This window comes from Salminus brasiliensis, chromosome 2 (assembly GCF_030463535.1).
Source record: "Salminus brasiliensis chromosome 2, fSalBra1.hap2, whole genome shotgun sequence".
Classification (NCBI taxonomy): Eukaryota; Metazoa; Chordata; class Actinopteri; order Characiformes; family Bryconidae; genus Salminus; species Salminus brasiliensis.
Genome location: NC_132879.1, coordinates 36559195 through 36577572, shown reverse-complemented (window position 1 = coordinate 36577572; position 18378 = coordinate 36559195). Strand labels below are relative to the sequence as shown.

Genomic DNA, 18378 nt, shown 5'->3' with positions numbered 1-18378 from the left:
CCTAGATTCTACAGCTGGAACTTTTGGTTTTCTGTGATGTAGCCTGTCCAATTATGATACCCAGGCAGGTGCTGGGCGTTGGTAATTTTTCTTGGTCATTCGTAAATTTCAATTGGTCAATTGGTCAATTTAAACACGTTATTTTTTAGTAAGTAGAGCATTAAAACTGACCTTTTTAACTACAATTCTGAGTTGTTTGAATTACCGAAATGAGTTCAGAATGACGTTAACGAACAGTTCAATACGGAAGAAGCATAGGCCTGTTATTAAAACTGTTTATTAAGATTGGAACTCCAAATGAATAAAACACCAACAATGCGAAACAATGATCCACAGGCCTTAACATTGGCAAAATAGGCTACAAGAATGATGGACATTGATTTTAACAAGGGTTAAGAATATAAAATACTTTCTGAACAAACTAACATTTTTATAATAAGCGTATAGCCTAAGTGCAAAACCACAAAAAAGCAGCAATAAGGCTATGCACTGCACAATCATTAAACTGCAATAGGCCAACAACAATATCATAATTTACTTGCAAAATTAACCAAGATAACATTGGATATTCTTTAAATAATAAAGGCTTATAATAGCTCATCAAACAAATTGTAGCCTGGGCTGTGCTGGTGCAAATGCTCCAGTTGCTGCAAATAAATAATGTTATAGCACGCATTCATTCTGTATTTAGGTTACAACATAAGATAAAAAATACATTATGAATGAGGCTATATTTAGCAGGCTAAATGTTTCCAACACAGGTTTACGGCGGGCCCATTCCGCTGGCTACACACAGCGCTGCAGTTCAAGTGTAATGCAGACAGGTGGAGGAGCTCAGGTGTGCGCAATGTCCAGTCATCGTTGGGCGATTACAACATTCTAACTTGTGATTTGTTACTTTGATATATTGTGATTATCACGCCTTAGCTTTATGTAAAATAAAAAAGAGCATTAAAAAATGTGGAAAAGGTAAGTGGTGGGAAATCACACCTGATTTCGGTTTGGGCATTGGGTCAGGCTCAAGCAGAGAATATAAAAACTCAACTGTATAGTTGTTTTTAATAATGTGGCAAGCGTGCTAGTCTTCTTAATACATGGTATAAAGCATAGGTTGGTGTTACCCATATAGTATATACTGGGTAAATGCATTGCAGGAGTGATCATACATGTGAACAAATGAGCTCAGCTCAAAGTGAATTCACATTGTGTGCTGCTGATGTCATATATCTTATCATCTTTAGCACTCTTTTCTATCTCTTTGTGTCATGATCAAACGCTCTCACACATGCAAGTAGTGTCTACTACCTTGAGAAAGTCCCATAGAGTGCTGCGCTGGGTGCGGCGTAGTTAAAGATGTCAGTGCACGAGGCCTTCGAGTTCCGGTTCCGCTCACCAAACATCTTGGATGTGTCGTCAGTGCACGCGGATGCCATGCTCACACCTCACTTTTGGAGGCACACGCACCTGCGAGAGGAGAAGAGGGGTGATAATTGAAACGGCTGCCTCCGCTGCGTACGGGCAGAATCTGCATTGCGGATGCTGCGTGTGAAAACAGGGCTTGAAAAGAACTGTGAAGCAAATGTGTGCTCATGTTGCTGTTTTTGGAAGGATCTGATTGAAGTTCACTCCAGGCCTCTAGTTCAACATGACAGTGTCGAGGAGATGCTCTAAGTGTCATTGGCGGGTCGGAAGGTGTGATTAGTCAGGTACAGTCCTGATTCACTCACAACCAAGAAGGAACCAAGGAAAAGTATGCTTGGTATTAGTGCTGTCATAAGCAAAGCTTATAGCTCATAACTCATAAATGTCCTTTACATTGTGTAAGTAATCGCTACCTCTCTCTTTCTCAATGGATCAGTAGAAACTGTCCAAAATGACTTGTTGCAAGAATTTTTATATAATAAAATGTACTGTATTAACATATCATAAGTACATTGTCTACGTTACGAATATTTTTGCTTTCTCTTATGAAGTTGTCCTACATAGAGTAAATGTGCTCATTAGGGATGTCACCTGTTGGCCTTGCATTATCGACATTGCCTTGCATTATTCTACCATGTAGGAAAAGAGTGCAGTGTGCGCAGTGACCAATGCATCAGTAATGTGCCTCTGTACAAACAGAGCGGACTGTGACATGTAGTGGTGTTAACGGATGTGTGTGCTCTGTTCTTATGTACCATCCAGCCAAGTACACATTTTGCTTTGCTGGCTAAATCAGTTTGTTTAAGTCACTTTGACAGCTTTTCCAGAAATAGCATTGTGTGTTATGATAACCACGTGAAGTCACTGTGTGTTTTCTGTAAGCCAGCGCGGAGAGAGGAATCAGAGGATAGTGGTGGGCTATGAGAGTGCCCCGTAGCACCGTTTGAAATTCTCTCCTCTCTAAACTACAGGTGAGGGTTGCCATGACACCCAGCGATGTGCGTAGCAGAATAAAGAGAGAGGCACTTGTCGTCATGCACATAAACAAAAACCCAGACGCACCATTTCCCTCCACTTCACATGAAGCGCCTCTGCCTGCTTCTTCAAATCAAAAAAACCTAATTGAGAGAAGTTTTTTGTCCCTTGTTTCTGTCAACATTGACAAAGAATAGACTCATCCTATGTCTCTCTATCTCCCTCTCTATCTCTCTCTGCAGCGCTTTACACAGCCTTTCTCTGTCTGTTTAAATGTCCCTCTCTCTCTTTTTCTCTTTCTTACCCTCTGGCTATGTCCAACTAGGCCATATTACATAGTGCAATGCTTTGAAAGTATTGCACAACGTGTATAAAGCACAGTTTCAGACTTAGCCTAAAGTATCTACGTTCGAAGTTCTCTCATTTACTCATTAATTCATTCTTTCTTTCTCTCTTTTTCTCTTAAGAGTAAGTCCCACAGTTCTGCTCAACACACTGCAAAACAGCCATTCCCAAAACCTAGAAATAAAGCAGAATGAATAAGATATAAATTAGGATGACACTTTATTTGAAGTGTTCCTTTTAAGATTCAATAAACAATGATCAAACCCTTTTAATTAACTGCATGAACACATTTTTCTTATTGGCTGCTGAATTCAGTTGCTTTTCACTTTATTTGTAGAGTCCACATTCAGATCTGCAGATGTTCATCTGAGCAATCACTGATCTAGAACTAATTCAGGCATCCTCAGCAAGCCATTATAGACCTGCTGCTAACACCGGTCTGGAACTGAATTAGGCTGAGATTAAGGTGTCAGGATGAGGGTTAGGATTAGGGTTTGGTTTAAGGTTAGGGTTAGCATTAGGGCCAGGATAATGGTTAGGATTAGGGTTTTTTGATTTGAGGGTCAGGGTTAGAATTGGGGCCAGGATGAGGGTTAGGATTAGGGTTTGGGTTGAGGTTAGGGTTAGAATTAGGGCCAGGATGAGGGTTAGGATTAGGGTTTGAGTTGAGGTTAGGGTTAGGATTAGGGCCAGGATGAGGGTTAGGATTAGGTTTTGGTTTGGTGTTAGGGTTAGGATTAGGGCCAGAATGAGGGTAAGGATTAGGGTTTGGGTTGAGGTTAAGGTTAGGGTTATGTCTTAGGTTAAGGATTAGGATTAGGGTTTGATTTGAGGTTAGGGTTAGGGCCAGGACGAGGGTTAGGATTAGGGTTTGAGTTGAGGTTAGGGTTAGGATTAGGGCCAGGATGAGGGTTAGGATTAGGGTTTGGGTTGAGGTTAGGGTTAGGATTAGGGCCAGGATGAAGGTTAGGATTAGGGTTTGGGTTGAGTTTAAGGATTAGGGTTTGAGTTGAGGTTAGGGTTAGAATTAGGGCCAGGATGAGGGTTAGGATTATGGTTTGAGTTGAGGTTAGGGTTAGAATTAGGGCTAGGATGAGGGTTAGGATTAGGGTTTGCAAAGTAGCCACTTAACAAAGTAGCCACAGACAGTGAACCGGCAATAAATGTGTTAAAGTAATTTGCTGCAGTAACTTACAAGCAGCTTGCCTTTTTTGTCTTGGTTTGTCTCTCTGAGGGCTATCTATTAAACTGCAATTGGGCTAATAAGGTAGTAATGGAAAGGCCCTTAAAATGATGTTGTGTATTCCCCTGAGGAGAACTGATGAGGTCAAGTAGATGAGGGCTTATTGAAATGGACTGTGAGACTCAAAATGTTGCAGTTCCTACTTGAATTAAGCCATGATGAGCCCACAACTAATTTTAATTTCAGTACTACAAAGCCTTTCTAATATCATTAAATGCCATCTTGTATCATTGCCTTAGCCTGAGATTGTTTTACTTGCAAAAATGAAAATTTCATACCTCACTGTCTGCTGATTTGTAGCTGTATGAGCAGTTCATCATATGCTCTGCATGTTTAATAGGTCTCCCTTATTGTTGCCTTTAACTACAGTATTTTCACCAGTTTTGACACTCGCAACTTCACGAGTGCTGTCAGTGATCCTCTTCACTGCTCTTCCTGCCTGTTTAACTGTGTAGATTTGAAATTAAATGTAAAAGCTTGTCTGCGGAGCATCTGCTTAATCCCCTGCTGTCTGAACACAAACACACACATGCACACACGCACACCCACTCCCCCTGATGTGCGTCCCTGGCACTCATCAGTCAGTAATCCATCTGTACGGCTCTTGTACCCAACGTTCTGCTGTAAATGTCACCCCAAGCGAGATCGCAGTGTAACGGGAGCGATGGGAAGAAGACAATGTACAAGAACGGCGGAAAACAAAATGCACATAGGGTGAGATTTTTATCAGGATCAGGATGTTTGAAACTGCTAATAAGTCCTCAGTAGCACACAGTTAGTGTTCTCAGAGGTAAACAAGGACATCCATTACGGCCTGCTCTTGAGAGAGATGTGAAAACGATCACGTTAATAAACACTGAAATGCCACAGTGGACACATAAGCCAACTGCAAATGTTACAAGTCACCCACCTCCCTCCCCCCAACCTTCATGCATGAAGGCCTTTTCATTGTGTTCACTCGAACGTCTGTTCTCTGATTAGAGCCGCTTTATTAGCCTCGCACATTGATGCAAAGCCTTCGTTTACTGCAAGTGGGGCTGGATGCGTGCTAATCTCTTCTACACAGGTACTCTTCAGAAAGACGTGTGTATGGATGTATGGAGTGAAGGACAAAGCTAGTGTCATGTACTTTGTCACATGTATTTATGTATTTTTACTCTTAACTAGGTTGGCTTTTGGCAGATACTTTTACTTTCACAGTCATTGTGTCCTTCAAGTAGCAACATTTTTACTTGAAAGTAGTTTTAGATTCTGTAAATACTGCTGTAATACCATTATTATTAAGTGTTGGTTGGAATCAAAAAGCTTGAGGTCTTGAAACACCCAGTTCATCCATTACATATTGGGTCTGTATATTGCTAGATACCCCATGTTATCTAACGCGATATGGCCAAACCATCTCTTTTAAGTCTTGGTTATCTACTAACAGAAATAAGAACAGACAGTGGAATGAGCCAATCATATTTTGAGCCATTCATATTTTGATTTACAGTACTCTAGGCCAGGGGGACCCAATAATGGTCTTGAGGGTCTACTTCCCCGCAGAGTTCAGATCGAACACACCCAGCTGTAATATTCAGATGTTCCTGAAGGTCTTGATTACTTGGATAAGGTGTGTTTAGGGTTGGATTATGGTTGGAGCTAAACACTGCAGGATGGGAGATCCCAAGACCAGGATCAAGCAGCCCTCCTCTCTGGAGAAGCATCACTGATTATAAACTACAGGTCGTGTTAACCGTAACCTAACCGTAGCCTTACCAAGTTTCAGTCAAATATGCATGCCAAATATGCGTGAATAAATAAGTGATTAAAACACTGTAGTTAACACTGGCAAGACTAGGCTTAGATACTCTAGGAACAGAGAGCTTTAGTGTGCTTGGACAATGTATTGGCTGTCTGCCACATGAACCACTTTGGTGGGATGAGGTCCCTGGAGTTACTGAGGCTCAGTCAGGATCTTTGGACAAGGGCCTACCCCGAGCTCCAGTCTCTGAGAACTACTCACCTGTCCAGTACTTCCAACTGCACTGATACGTGGCCTAACCGTAGCCTTACCAAGTTTCAGTCAGTTGTTAAAAATGGAGTAAAGCTGTGGCAGCTCTCTTATTTGAAAGCCAGGTCTCTTTGCTGAAAAAGTCACAAACAACGAAAATAGGCATGTTAATGTCTGTTCAAATAACAGACATTAGCAGTAATAATGCCATATGCTACAAATGTCCATTCATGTCTGTACAAAAATGTTCATTTGCATCATCATTAGCTTAGCGCTACCATACTATTAGACTTATTTCTTGGGTGCTATCAAAAGTTAGCATTTATTGAATACAGTGTTTATTAGTCTTGGTCAGCCAATAGTAGAAGGATGCAAATTAAGACATGTACATGTTTTCTGTTACATTTCAGGCTCATTTAAGGATTGTTCACAGTTGTGGTTCTTAGTCACTGAATGCCTTTTTCTCTTTCTTCAATTATGAATCGATTTAGTGCTATTGAACAACTGTTCCCCCCTCCCAGCACATACAGATTTCCTGCTGCACAGGCTGTCTAATGGCAGCCAGGCTGCAAAAAAGAGCCAGAGCCGCTGCATTCCTCTAGAGCAGGAACAATGAAGTGTGATCAAGGTAATTACAGCCCTCCTTCTGTCCCTTGTTACTGTTATTTATAATTATAGCCCTCCTTCTGTCTCTTATTACCACTCTTCCAATCAAAGCGCAGCAGGTCTGAGCTGGGCCTGCTTCTGACACGGCACTGCTAATTCAACAAAAAGACATTGCCCAGTTCCAGAGTGTGAAAGGGAAAGTGACTAAAGTCATTGAAGGGCCTTGTTTTGCTCTAATGAGTTGCATTACTGTCAAATCTTCAGGAAAGTGCATACCAGATAAAGGAAATGTTGGAGGAAATCAGCCAGTGTAACAGTTTTCCCTGTCTCAAGACGGTGAAAAAAGTGGAGACAGAAAGTATTTTTCACCATTAGCCCTTTGATTTATGAGAAAGCGCTGGAGATGTTCGACCAGGCGGTGGCCTGTGACATTTCCTTTGTAAGTCTGAATGTCTTTTTGAAGATTTATAACAACCTGGCTATTGAGCTGAGCCATCAGGGCCCCGACAGGGAGAGAGATGGGGGGAGGCATTAGAGACAACGCAGCCTGTGGAGGGAGGCGAGGAAACCATCAGTGTTATGGATTTCTCGATGGATGGGGGGTGTACATACATGTGGAGGCTGTGTGTGCGCAATGGATCCTGACGCACTTGTGTGTGTGTGAAGGAACTGAAAGGGTATTTGTGTCATAAAGCAGCAAACTTCTGCTGGCCTTTCTAAGCATTCCTCTTTTATAGATGCTCAAAAGGGGATGGAGAAGAAAGAACCTGCAAATGTGCAGAGGACACTTGTTGTTTTCACACATAGAGTTTACCATTTATATATATATATATATATATATATACCTCCTGATCTCCAGAGCGATGTTAGAAGTGGATGTATCTCTGCCATACCACAGCGAACTAAGAGTGTATGCCAATACGGTAGCTCATGGAACCAAGCGTGGGTATATGTGTGTATACAGCTTGGCACATACTTCTCTTCTTGCCTGGATCCAACTGAGTGCAGCTTCTTCTGAGCTGCAGATTCTCCGACCTCCAAAGCTGTTTGTTTTTTTGGATTGGGATTCTCTTCTTTTCCTATCATGGACCATTGGCAGTGGCTGGCTTGGCCATACAGAATGTACACAGGGCCTCCGCTACTGGCTCTCACAAGCTGTGCTGGATTACTGCATTCTTCAAAGTGGTACATAACCCTTTTTCACTGCTAGTTAGCCAAGCTACTACTAGCACAGACCTTCACTGGGCTCTGGGACACTGAGTTCACTGTAGCTAATCACATATGCTTTTGAGAACCATTGAGCGTTTCCTTTCAGGTGTTTCACTGCTGCTGCTGCTACTTGGTCATCAGGATATCCCTTACGTGCTGATCAACTCTCGCTCCCAGCATGTTATGTTAGCTTTGCTCCTGCAATGCTGACACTGCTTAGGTGGCCATGGCCTGTTGCTAAACCACACACGGCAATGCTTTTTCAGGTAAGCTGTATGCACTACCCTGACCCTCTGGAACCAGATGTTGGGCACTATGCCCATCATACTTGGGCTTGGTTCACTTGTGCAAGGTGCTTATTGACCTGTGCTAGACCTTTGTGTCCCTGCAAAGTAAGATCACGCTAAGCTGAGCACTCTTTCTACCCATAGAGATGGTTGTTCCAAAACTAAACCAGCTAAAGAGCTTAGAACAGCCATGGAGAAAGACAGGTTATACATGTCAAACATAGATTTTCCCTTGTCAGTTCTTGACCACAGACTGGTGCTTAAGCCTTTTCCAAGCAGAAATTGCCCTGGGCCCTTCTGCTGCATGCCAAATATGTGTGAATAAATAAGTGATTAAAACACTGAAGTTAACACTGGCTAGACTAGGCTTAGATACTCTAGGAACCGAGAGCTTATGCTCCAACACGCTGTTCTAATTCCCCTGCATTAGGATTTCTTGTCTTGAGTTCTCTGCTTCCTTTTGACTTGATAAAAAAGGTTTTAGTGTGCTTGGACAATATTGTATTGGCTGTCTGCCACATGAACCACTTTGGTGGGATGAGGTCCCTGGAGCTACTGAGGCTCAGTCAGGATCTTTGAACAAGGGCCTACGCTGAGCTCTAGTCTCTGAGAACTACTCACCTGTCCAGTACTTCCAACTGCACTGATACAGGCAGATCTAATCTCTCAGTTGAATGGGTAGGCATGGCGAGGGGAGATACCCCTTGAGGCTTAAAGTGTTTGTGGGGGCTTGGCAAGCTACCACTGTTGGGCCCTCACTGTTACTGTGTGTGTTTGCTCACTAGTGTGTATGTGTGTTTGTTCACTGCACAGACGGGTTAAAGGTGGAAGCTAAATTCCATCTGTGTCTGACACAAATGGCAAATATGATTGTCTTGTCATGTCTAAGTTGTGGATCCTGCCTTTGTGGACCACACCATGGATGTCCAAGCTTATGTGGACATCCATGCTACTGTTCATCCATAGATACTGTTCGTCAAAGTATGTTTGTTTGTTTTTCTGCTGCCAAGTTGGGCTTATTGAAACAGCAGCTGTTGCTTTGGCTGGAGCTAACTCTGAGGGCTTACTGGGCTGCACTCTGGAGGATTCCCTGAAGTTGATATACCCTGTGGCTACATGGTTTCTACAATGTGAATGTTGCTGTCACCAAGGGACTGACTATAGCTGTCCTGTTTCGGTTCATGGGCTGCTCCTAAGTTATGCTCGTGATGCTGTTGGTACTTGTCATCCACTTCTAGCACTGTCCTGGCAGCCAGTCAGGTGGCATGAAACATAATGCAGGTTACATATCTAACTGTGGTGAATACTGATGACTGCCAGGGTTCCTGGTCCCTGGGAGTTGTGAGAAGGGATCTCCGGTCCCTGAGGATGTACGAGTCTTGGTGCCTTGGCATGGCAGAAATACATCTACTTCTGCCACCTCCTTGGCGGTCATTTACCGTTCACTTAACTAGTGGAAACATACATGTAACTAAACTTCTTGTCACTTTAGTTTTCCCTTAAATTGGACCTAAACCTAAAGCTAATCTTTTTCTCTGGTCCTAAAACTAAGCCTAACCCTAACTGTAACACTTCACATCAGCTGTTTCACCAAACAGTTAGAGGGAGTGAAATCCCAGTTTACTCCAAACAAGCACCTGGCTGATGTTATTACTGGAATTCAGCAGGTGTGTTGCAGTTGTCTTGTATTTTTGAGGTGGCTCTGTTTGACCTCATGTTATTTCAATAGGCAACTATTTTGTTTTAAGATTGGAAGTTTGATCAATTAAAAAGCAAATAATGTCATTTATGTTGTGCATTTGGCTTTAGTTAGTGTGTTTAGAAATTGCCCAAAAAATCCAATGCCGTGATCATTGCATTCCTAACAATCACAGTGTAAGTTATTTAAGACTCAATTGGTAGGCTACATGCCTTACACATTGTGCTAGGCCTGTGAGCCAGAAAACGTTATCACATGCAGTATTCACTATCACTACATTTTTGCTGCCTTCTGGATATATTTTGAATAATAAAAAATAATTATAATTGTTTTTCCAGGTGGTTTTGAGAATGAGTGTTTGGTTTCTCATTTAGAAACATCAAACCCTGAAAAATGCTGTTCAGGCGATGGTTAAGAATTAGAATCGTGGAGATGCCAAGAACAGATTTGCACAAAATCAGGAAGATGGAGAAGTTAAATCTCAGTTTTAAAATGCCCAGAGAGAGTTAACAGTTATAAATCTCTTCAGATTGTCAGTGTTTGTGTATTTCTGGCCCAATAGCGCCTCTCTGTAAAGTGCTAATTAATGAAGTCAGGTGTGCCAAACCCTGCAGCTGAGTAGCATCCTTCTGCACACAGGTTGATAGATAGACAGCCGAGGATGCTTTTGCATATGCGGCTTGTGTTAGCACTACCACAAATATGTAACAGAGCCAATAGCCCTTATGAAGTGTGTGTGTGCAAAAGTGTGTATCCTGACGTTTGACTGTATGTGTATTAAAAAGTTAAATGACAAGTGGCCGTGTATAAGTGTGTGTAACAGCTTTGAGCAATCATACACATTCACTGTCATTTGCTGTCAATACAGCAATGACAGCCCAACCGCTCTGTGAGATTAATGAAGGGCCTCTCTAGCGTGATATGGTTAATCTCTTCTGTCAGAGGCTGCTGGCTATATTAGACATCTATAAACAAACCGTGAGAAGAATTCAGCTTCATTTACTTTCATGCTCACACATAGGCACGACTGACATCAAAAAATCGGTGTTTATCTCATTCGCATCTTATTCTCCGTCTATCAGTCAAGCAAGCAAGCAAGCAAGCTTCCATACTTGAGCATTGATCATTCCATGACTAAGATCAGCAAGCCGTGGAAGATTTTTTAAACGGTCAGTTCACTAATATCTGCCCGCATGAATGGAATTATGATCAGTTACTGATATTTTCTAAACCTCACTGGCTGGTAAACCTCACAAGGTAGATTATTAGTTTAAGCAGGGGTGTGCAGACATTTATATTGTCTCCCAGTCCTTATGATAAAAAGGTGCATGTTAAGACATGCCTTTAGACTGAGTGTAGATTAGACTTTGAGACAGGACATGAAGGGACTAGGGACTAGAACTGAGCTTTAATGGATGCTTATTTTCCACATTAAATAATGGAATCATTCTTTGTTCCAGTCTCCTGATTCTTTTATTTCTGGGACCAAGAATATAAATTTACAACACATGCTGTAATACCCAGGATGGTGGAGAGTGAGTCATAAAAAAAAGAAAAAGAAACCTGCCAGAAGAAAGAGCGTCAGTTGGTGTTTCTGTCTATTTCTTTTCTTTTTGTGGGTGTGCCTTGTAGTTTTGCTCTAGGATGGAGATTCAACAAGTTTTCAGGCCTATGTGGGTGAGGAGTTCCTCACTCAAGGACACAGAAGGGTCTCAGACATCCTGGTTTTGGACGTTCCAATTCATGTAGGTACATATTGCTCAGGGTTGCTAAATCTGGGCTTTTTGCTTGATGTGGGAAATAAATAAAGTCAGATTCTACATTTGTAGACTTGTAGTGTCTATGTCAACAAAGGTGCGTTTAAAGAAGATTTGAAGCAGATGTTAGATGAGCTGTGTGCAAAAGAAAATGCTCACCGTGTAAATAGTTTACCAGAACACTATTATTGGCATGAAAATCAGTTTACAGTTTTGGCAAAATGTGTGAGGGACAAAAAATCTTGCAGGATGTGAGCAGGTGTTTAGAGAGTGGCTTCTGTTATTATGAAAGGGCAACAATAGCAAATTAACAGGGTAATTCAAGAATGCTCAACCTAGAAACATGCTGCTAACATTGTCCAGGAAGCAGGCAACAATGTTCAGCTTACAACTGGTATCGAGTGGCTAAATCAGGCTAAAAGAAATTGCTTCATTCTTCCGTGCAGGTGTGAAAGAGTTGAGTTCAGAGTTGTTGCCCTCTAGATGACAGCAATATAATTTCAGCTTTGGCTTTTTTTAGAGCTCCATTCAAGGGGATATAGGCAGATGAGGAAGCTAGTGTAATTCTCTGTGTCCAAAGCAGGTAGACTGCAGGAGAAGGCTATACAATGATAGTAAAGTGTTTCAGGTAGCCTTCCTAATGTAATTATGAAATGGCAGTTAACAAGCACCAAAATTAGGAAATCCTTTTGGACAGAACTGCTTGTAGGACTGCTAGAAAAGCAACTCAATAGCTCTGTTTGGCCACTGCAGACCTTTAGGAAGACTCTGGAGTGGTGGTGCACTATTCTACTGTGCAGCAACACCTGCGCACAGAGTTGACACCTGGTCATCAGACTCATCATTAGAAAACCTCATCAGATGTTTTCTAAGAAACATCTCAACATTGCTTGGCATGTTTGGAGATAAAAAGTGCATAAATAGAGGGCCAATTTTTAAGCACAAGGTGCAGCAGTCATCCTTTGGGCTTGTGGTGCAGCCAGTCACACCGCACTCTTAAAGAGCAGAATGGATGTAATTAAATGGCTGCAAATTCTGGAAGCAAACATCACACTTTCTGTTTGAAAAAAGCTGAAGGTGAAAAGAGGATGGCTTTTGTAGTGGGCCAGTGATCTCAAACACACCTCAATTTAAACCACAAGGTGAAAGGTTTCCCATGACCCTCATAATCCCTAAACCCAAACATCATCATAAACCTGTGGGTATGTCTTAAACAGACCTTTTGTCAGAGTCTTTTGCCAGAATGAATGGGAAAATCCCAAAGAAAAATTGAAAATCTGTGTGCAAAAGGGGCGTCCTCAAAAAATCCTCCTGTTTTAGAGTCTACACATTTATGTTAGGAGGGTTTAGCAGAGCCCCCAGAGGGGGTTTGGACAGTGGGGTAGTTTTCAACTCAAGTTGTCTCAGTCAGTGATGAAACTCTGCTTCAGGCAGAAAAGTTAACACTGTGAATTTGGATTTTATTGATGGGAAAATAAGTGACTAAGAGGAGAGCTCTGCAGAAAAACCAATAATATTTAGATTACGAGGATCACCCAACTCCTCATAGAGGCTAGGACCTCTTCTGGTAAGCTAGGGAGTGTGAAGTAAGCACCAAATGATGTATAAATCCAGAGCCTGTAAAGCAAGACGTATTTAAACCATTGTTGCGAGGAGTGTAAAATACTGCTGCTGTTTTGTTTTAACATCTAGCTAAAGGTTTGCGGTAGTCCTCCTTTTTCATTATTACATCCACTTTGCTTAACAGTCTTTAAACTCTGGTCACTGTGAACAAACTACACATTCTTTGTCCAATTTGACTATACACTTTTCTTCTTTGTCCTTGTGGTCACTACAAGCTTTAGTCAAAACTGAAGGTGTTGTTTTTGGACAAGCACTTTTTTTCTTGAACGGCAGCCTTTCAGTCCATGGGGATGTAAAACTTGCTTGACTTGGCAGACCTGCACCTTGTTGGTTCCTGACCTCTCAGCTAAGGGTGACAGTTTGGGACTTTGGCAAAGGTTTTACTTACATAAAGTTGTTTAAACTCGGCTCACATTTCTGGTTGGGTAAATGTACAGTCATCTGCAGATCTGCAGTCCAACAAGAGTGCTGTCAAACAATTTTTTTTTATTTTATAATCATGATATAATCATTATATTATCATGATCACTAGCAGGGAGCTAAAAAGCCATGGACTTGGTAAGTTTAAAGACATTTTGGAACTTTTTGCAATACTGATTAATTATCAAAGTGTATGTAGATATAGTTTTACCCATGTATCTATACTTTTGGCCCTGTGTTGATGTGTTGATAAAATACATAATTGACTGACCTAGTCAGTATATATAAATATATATATATATATATATATATATATATATATACTGACTAGGTCAGTGTATATGATATCACGTCCCTGACCGCAACAAAGAGAAGGTTTTAACATCTAGGTTTGCTGTAGTCCTCCTTTTTCATTTCACTTATTACATCCACTTTGCTTAACAGTCTTTAAACTGTTAAGTATATACATGCCTCTCAACCAATCAGCTTGAGTGGCTGGAACTAACTATTATATAAATAGGATTATTCAGACTATAAAAAGTTATACGAGACTGGGTGTGAGACTGGACTGGAAGTGACCAGGCCATATAACTGATCTGGATTGGTTTCAGGGATGCTTATTCAGCGTGCACAATAAAGAAATCATTCTGCATCCCAGTCCCTAAGGCAAAGAAAATAAATTCACAACAGCGGCTTCTGTCTTTCAGGTGATCTATTAGTATTCAGAACACATTCGTTTTCCATGATAAACAGAATTCATTCACTAGTATGTTCAAAGAGCCCCCTCCCCCCCCACATGTGAGTAAAGAGTGATGTGTAGCTCTCTCGTGACAGTTCTCTCTCTCTCTCTCTCATGCTTGTTATGTTCTGTGGTCGAACTGCAGGCACCCTCAGCTCTGTTGGAGATAGTAATGAGATTTTAAATAAACGTCAATTTGCACTCAAGAAGGGAAATTTCATTAATGTGCCGAGAGCTATAAACTCTTCCATGGACTCTGGCACAGATGGGCCCTACTCTCGCTGTCAGTTCACGCAGACAATTAGTAAGCTAAGGAGAAGGAACAGAGGGAGAAATGAGGGGCTGAGCCAGTTCCAAACAGAGACGACTGTGATGAGATGAATGAGATATCAGCTGTAGGAACAGAGCCAGCTGGAAGGTGCATGTTTGTAGCAAGTTGGGTATTTTCAGAAGCCTTGCCTGTTGTACATCTGTTAGCTATGGCGTTTGCATCTCTGTCTGTTTCTGGATATTTGGTGTTTATGCTGCATGATGCATCTTGCATTACAGGCTTTGTTTGTGGTTGCTCTTTCTAGCCCCATGTTTTATTCTGAGAAAGGAAACGTACTGCTAGACTTTTAAACTCTATATTTGGCCAAACTCCAATAACAGTGGCCTGAGGTGGCCTGAGGTGATGGTCCCAGGAAAACATGTATTGTAAACAGAACAGGGGTGTTCAGACTGCAGGGGATCTGCTTCTGCTTGACTGGAATCAGGACTCTTCTGCTATTAGGTACTTTCTTACAATCATTTGTGGTCATTGGCCCAAATTACACTATATGTCCAAATGTTTGTGGACACCCCATCTAATGAATGCATTCTGCTACTTTTATTTTCCCCCATTGCTGACACAGAAGTGCTAATGCATACACAAAGCTTGTATAGTCCCTGTAGAAAAGTGCCAATAGAATAGGACTAATGCCAGGCATTGGGTTAGAGGGGTATAACGTCCCCCAGCATTAAGCTGTGCAGCAGTGGAACTACATTCTCTGGAATGATGGGTGGTGCTCCATCCAATGCTTTAGGGGACGGGTTGTGGAGTTGAGGAAGAGGTGGGGTGGTGATCATCCAACATTCTTACATCACTAACACTGAATGCAATCAGATCATCACAGCAATGCTTCAGAAGCTAGTAGAAAGCCTTCCCTGAACAGTAGAGACAGTTACTTCAACAGCAGCAGGATAAACATCTTTTTTTAATACCCTTGATTTCAGAAGAAACAATTAATTAACAGGTGTCTCAATACTTTTGTCCATATTGTGCATGTACAAACAGTCTTTCCTATTGACTATTGGCTCTTTTTATTGAATGAACCAAGCAAGATATATATCTTTAAATAATTCCATGCTCTTTTTATACATAAAAGAGAGGGCATTAGCTACTAACTATTCATTCGACAGGCATGACTTTGCATCTTTCATTCATACAGCTTTTAAACAATATTTTAATATTGTTTATTTATTAATTAATAATATATTTTATTTATTAGGATGCACATGATCACACTTGACATAATCTTCCTGGTAAATTCCATTTATGGTATTTTATTCAGATCGACTTACATTTGTTACACAGCTAGCCAGTCTGTCTGTCACAAGAAAGGTTGGGTCGCCACACCGTCCGGGATGTGTACACAAGATGTGACGACTTCAGCATGAGCAGCCTACAGCTCATTTATTTCTAAATTTTCTCTCTCTAAAAATTCAAATCTCAACAAATGTGTCATAGAATCATTTTGCTTTGCCAGCCAAGCTCCCCCACTTTTGTGCAGGAGTGGCAAGGGACACAAGCAGGATACATTTTTCCACTTCATTCTAGAACACTCCCTTTGGCAAGTATCACAGCTTGCAAATGCTTTTTGAAGCCAGCTGAGTCTTTCAATTCTTGTTTGGGGAATTTATACCCATACTTCTTTGCAAAAGGCTTCTAGCTCTTGAGATTCTTGGGCTGGCACTGCAGAACCTTCAGACTGTGCCTCTTGAGGTAGTCCATTATATATTGTATGTATTGAGGTGTGTTTAGGATAATTATCCTGTGTCAAAGCCATTAACTTTTTATCTTCAGCTTTTGTTTTCAGAGATGGTGTGATGTTTGCTTCCAGAATTTGCTGGTATTTTAATGAATTCATTCTTCCCTCTACCAGTGAAATGTGTCCTGTGCCACTGGCTGCATAAGCATACGACATGATAGATTCACCCTTGTGTTTAACAATTGGAGAGGTGTTCTTTTCATGAAATTCTGCTCCCAGGTTTTCTCCAATCATTCCTTTGCTCACTGTAGCCAAAACATTTTATTTGAACTTCATCAGTCCACAGGACTTGTTTTCAAAATGCATCATGTTCAAATGTATAGACGTTCCTTTCACACATTCACAAGTGAGTTCTGTCTGTCTGTGACGGTCTGCAAAGAGTGAGCTAACAAGCAGCGGCGAGTTCTAGAATTGGACCAGCACTGAGCAACTCATCGGCTGTACGTCATCTGTAGTGATTCAACAGGCGGTAACTGTGCAGACAAGACCAGATCAAGAATCCTGTGGTATCTTTTTATTATTATAGTAGAGTAGTGACACTTTGTTGCATGTATTTCCTGGATCTAAGTGATAAGTGATGTAAAAAGAAATGAAAAATAAAATTGCAATTTTAAACAAAATATAAACAGTACAGCAAAGTTTGCCGCATTTGCCATATCTCGCAGCATGAAGCCGATATTCCACTCAGTTACATTTTGGGACCTGTAACTTCTATACCATATAATTCCTGTAAGAAGCTAGAGAATTACTCCAGCTTGATTGTTGTGTCAAGATTGAAACTAAACGCTCTATGCTGAACTTTCCAATCACATCGCAACAAATTCCACTGGTGGGACTGTACTTGAAAAGGGTTAAAGGCTATGGACCCTGGTAAAAGTAACTCTCTTGGTTTGCCCTAACTTGCCCCAATGCTCAGTGTACAAAAATAACACACTGATCTTGCTTTTAAAACTTTTACACCTTCTGGAGATCAATCCATATTCTACGCACTGCACTGATCACATGAACAGAATGTGTTGACCAGGGGTGCCCAAACTTTTGCATGCCACTGCGTGCATGTCAGTTTCTAACAATTCCAGTGAATGACAAACTCCTGAAACTAAGGGTTAACACTAGCTATTATTAATGCACATGTTCATGATGACACAGAAGCAGCTTTTGGAAAGGTGTGTTTAGAAAGCATGTAAACAACAACAACAACAACAACAACAAAAGAAATAGATCTGGAGGTCTGTTGAATTGGGCATCTTTATCTATCTTTCACCCTCAGCCTTGCATGGTGGCTTTAACAACAGCACCTGCTGTGGGGCTGTTAGTGCTGTCTTGTCTGACTGCCCCTTAACTTAGTTTCTGCACATCGACTCCCACCTACGCAAGCTCAGCGGTACAGACCGCTTCTGAATGAAGTCTCTTGCTACAGCTCAAAGAAACACTTACAGAGGAGAGGGCCCTTTCACTGCGCTCCACATTCACGAGTCATTCACGCTGCCTCTGAACTTTAGCATCCTGCAGCACTGGCTGCTTACTGAATTCCAAGGCGAACTCACACACAAGTGGCTCTAGTCTCATCCACAGGGACCGATGGGATTGCGCCGAGATGCGCCAAGATGCGCGTAGGTGTAAACTGTTCTGACACCGTTGTTTTTCTCCATTTTTTTCCTGCACTCTCTATTGTTATCTGACTTCACAGACAGGCAGCCCAGTAATACAGCAATGCCAGCCCCTCCGTCTCCTTGTGAACATGGAGGATGGATTTGACAGATTTAACCCTGGGAACTGACTGCAAGCCTGAAATAGCATGTTCAGTAGCACCTCTCTGACTCACAAGCCCTCCGCCCTCCACTGCTACCAAGATGTGAAGTAATTGTCTTCCCCGCACCCAACGATAGAAAGTGGCAGTGACAATGTAGGCCCCTAAAACCATGGCAACCTGTGGATCACTCTGCCAGATGGCCATAAGGCTTAACGAATGTGTTTCTCACCCTCTGTGC

The 18378-nt window shown here is 41.6% G+C and overlaps 1 protein-coding gene across 1 annotated transcript in view; it reads right to left on the bottom strand.

Annotated features, from left to right (window-relative positions):
* Positions 1-18378, bottom strand: part of drd4-rs (dopamine receptor D4 related sequence) — a 35998-nt gene that overhangs the window by 13220 nt on the left and 4400 nt on the right. Inside the window, exon 2 of the mRNA XM_072673838.1 lies at positions 1306-1464. Coding sequence (XP_072529939.1) covers positions 1306-1321 — 16 coding nt within the window. The 5' untranslated portion in view covers positions 1322-1464. The remainder of the gene's footprint in view (positions 1-1305; positions 1465-18378) is intronic.